This window comes from Dipodomys ordii, unplaced genomic scaffold, assembly GCF_000151885.1.
Source record: "Dipodomys ordii isolate 6190 unplaced genomic scaffold, Dord_2.0 Scaffold74, whole genome shotgun sequence".
NCBI classification, from domain to species: domain Eukaryota; kingdom Metazoa; phylum Chordata; class Mammalia; order Rodentia; family Heteromyidae; genus Dipodomys; species Dipodomys ordii.
The window spans coordinates 5191833-5195033 of record NW_012267290.1 but is presented as its reverse complement, the minus strand read 5'-3'; the positions used below and the strand labels follow the sequence as shown (position 1 = coordinate 5195033).

The 3201-nt window shown below is 57.6% G+C and overlaps 1 protein-coding gene across 1 annotated transcript in view; it reads left to right on the top strand.

Moving 5' to 3' along the window:
* Myom2 (myomesin 2) overlaps nucleotides 1-3201 on the top strand; it is a 63782-nt gene that overhangs the window by 35373 nt on the left and 25208 nt on the right. The window contains exons 19-22 of the mRNA XM_013024216.1: nucleotides 226-404; nucleotides 1611-1725; nucleotides 2287-2443; nucleotides 2534-2668. Of these exons, the coding sequence (XP_012879670.1) occupies nucleotides 226-404; nucleotides 1611-1725; nucleotides 2287-2443; nucleotides 2534-2668 (586 nt within the window). The remainder of the gene's footprint in view (nucleotides 1-225; nucleotides 405-1610; nucleotides 1726-2286; nucleotides 2444-2533; nucleotides 2669-3201) is intronic.

The following is a 3201-nucleotide window of genomic DNA, read 5'->3' as shown; positions in this document are numbered from 1 at the left end:
CCCCCCCGCCGCCAGCAGCGTTTCTCTCCGAGGTCTGCTGGCTCACGAGGAGGTGGCTGGAGTCACTTGGCACACCACCATCACCCGGAAGCCCGGTGGGCTGCAGGGGCCCCGGCTGGCACCTTCCGGCCCAGGGTCATTGGGAGGCCTCTGCCAGGCCACGGTGGGCTCAGGGGGGGGGGCTGGGCCCCGGAGTGGCTCGTGCACGGTCCTGTGTGCCCCCAGGTCCCGCCTACGACCTGACGTTCTGCGAGGTCCGGAACACCTCGCTGGTCATGCTGTGGAAGGCCCCGGTGTACGCCGGCAGCAGCCCAGTCTCGGGGTACCTTGTGGACTTCAAGGAAAAGGATGCCGGTGAATGGAAGACCGTGACTGAGGCGGCGACTCCGAATCGCTATCTGAAGGTGATTCGCTCATTCTGTATTTTCTTTTATCTGAAAACACTTTTGGTTCCTGTAGGAAACTGGCTCAGGTCCCCAGCTGCCTGGCACAGTGCCCTGAGGAGCTGGGGCGGGAGACTCCACAGGGCAGCGAGGGCCGGAGGGTGGCACCAGCCACACACACTGGGGCCCGTGCCTGTGTCACGTACACAGGGGTACGTGTCCGTGCCTGTGTCATGTACACTGGGGTATGTGTCCGTGTCTGTGTCACGTACACCGGGGTATGTGTCCGTGTCTGTGTCACGTACACCAGGGTATGTGTCCGTGTCTGTGTCATGTACACTGGGGTATGTGTACATGCATGTGTCATGTACACCGGGGTATGTGTCTGTGTCTGTGTCATGTGCACCGGGGTATGTGTCCGTGTCTGTGTCATGTACACTGGGGCATGCGTACATGCATGTGTCATGTGCACCGGGGTATGTGTACATGCATGTGTCATGTACACTGGGGTATGCGTACATGCATGTGTCATGTACACTGGGGTATGTGTACATGCATGTGTGGGGTATGTGTCTGTGTCATGTACACCGGGGTACGTGTCTGCGTCACGTACAATGGAGTGTGTGTCCGTGTCTGTGTCATGTACACCAGGGTGTGTATGTGTCATGTGCACCGGGATATGTGTACATACATGGGTTGTGTACAATGGGATAGCCCACGTACCTGTTGTGTTTGCTCAGCTGCCCTGGTTCCGAGACCTCCGTTTGAGACCCTCCCTTTGAGAGAGGCCCACAGCTGGGCCAGGCCCTGCTGTCCCGGGGCCAGGGACAGACTGTGCCCACGCAGGACAGATGAGTCCAGCCACGACGCAGGTGCCCGTGTGCACACATGTGCACATAAGCAGAGCCTTAATTCTGACGTGGCCACAGGATGCTTTTCAGTTGATAGTCACGTGTAGATAGGACTATGTTAAACATCAACACCAAACCGCAACCAGTCAGTGGGAAAGGGGGTTCCCAGGTCCCTTCGTTCCTGCCTGCGAGGCTGTGTGGCTGAGGATCTCCTTTGCTCTCTGCTGCTCTGTGGCTCCGTCCAGCTTTTCAACCAGAAACCGAGTTTGGCCGGGGGGGTGGGGGGGTCCGGGCGGAGCAGGAAGGCGTGCCCCTGGCCGGGCGGAGGCATGTTGTTTGTGGTCTCCAGCCTCACCCCTTTCCCCGCTGTCTCAAGGTGTGTGGCCTGCAGCAGGGCCAGACCTACGTCTTCAGAGTCCGCGCGGTGAACGCCAGCGGGCCCGGGAAGCCCTCAGACACCTCGGAGCCAGTGTTGGTGGAGGCCCGGCCAGGTGAGCCTGGCCCCTCGGCCGCGAGTGTGTGGCGCTTGCGGCAGGCAGTGGGTGTGTGCGTGTGTGGCTTCAGCCCTCCCACTGGCTGGCCACGCCAAGCAGGGCCTCTTCCACCCCTGCGTTCTAAGAGACAGATCCTGACTGTGTGCATCAGAACACAGCAAACCGAGCAAGCACCTCCGCCTGGGCAAAAACCAACCAAGCAGCCGCGGTGGAGAGGGAGGCGCGGGCGGTGTGAAGCTGGCTGTGGGCGTGGGAGGTGGGTCTCGGGGAGGACAGGTGGCCAGGCCAGCAGCCCGGCTTCCTCGGTGGGAAGGACACGGGGTGGGGAGCAGTCGGAAGCTAACTCCTCACGAGTTAGCATGGCTGAGCGGGCTGCCGCACAGCCACCGGCTGCTGGGAGGTTCTGTGGGTTCTTTTGTGGCTGTCACGACAGCGGTGGGCATGAAATGAGAAGTGATGATTCGGTGAAAGATGAGCCCTCCTCCTGGGCCACCTCCTGCCCCAAAAAGGAATCCGGAGGACGTGGCATTCCTGAGGCTCCTGGGCTCTCCTCCACAGGCACCAAGGAGGTCAGCGCCGGTGTGGACGAGCAGGGTGACATCTACCTGGAGTTTGACTGCCAGGAAATGACCGACGCCTCCCTGTTCACGTGGTGCAAGTCCTACGAAGAGATCGCCGACGAGGACAGGTTCAGGGTCCACACGGAGGGCGATCGGTGAGTCCCCTGGAGTGGGGGAGCTGCACCCGTGAACCCGGGAGCAGCCAGCAGACACGGCTGACGCCCTCCTCTCCTCCTCATTTTCAGCTCACGTCTGTACTTTATGGCTCCAGATAAAGTGGACATAGGGACCTACTCCGTGTCCGTAAGTGACACGGATGGTGTGTCCTCCAGCTTTGTTTTGGATGAAGAAGGTAAGAGCATCATGGCACAGACCCGTTGGTTTTTACTTCTCTCACCTTCTTATTTATGCTTGTTGCTGTAGTTGGGATGGCAGGGACATACAAGCATGCCCTTATTTTTCCATGGAGATGGGGTCTCTGAACTTCAGACTAGGGTTGAGCTGTGTTCTCCTGATATTTGCCTTTTGATTGGTTGAGTCACCATGATATCCAATGAGGAAAATGATTTCTCATGGCCAAACCAAACCCCAAGGGTAGTTTACACTTGCTCAGAAAGAAATCTACTGTTTTCAGTTCAGATAGGATGTTATACCTTAATAACCATCCTCTAATTTCTGAGTTCTAATTCTAGGAAGGGAAAAGGGAATTAGGGAAGAAAGGAGGTAAAAAGAAAGGGAAGACAGAAGGAAAAGAAGGAAGGAAGACAGGAAGTAATTAAGGAAAGGAGAGAAGGAGAAGGAAGGAAGCAAAGGAGCAAAGCAGGAGACATTGAGAAATGGCTTAGAGCTTTAATTTCTCTGCGCTTTCTCCGGAGCAGAGCAGCTTGGTTTTCCTGTTTGCTGGGGGGGGGGG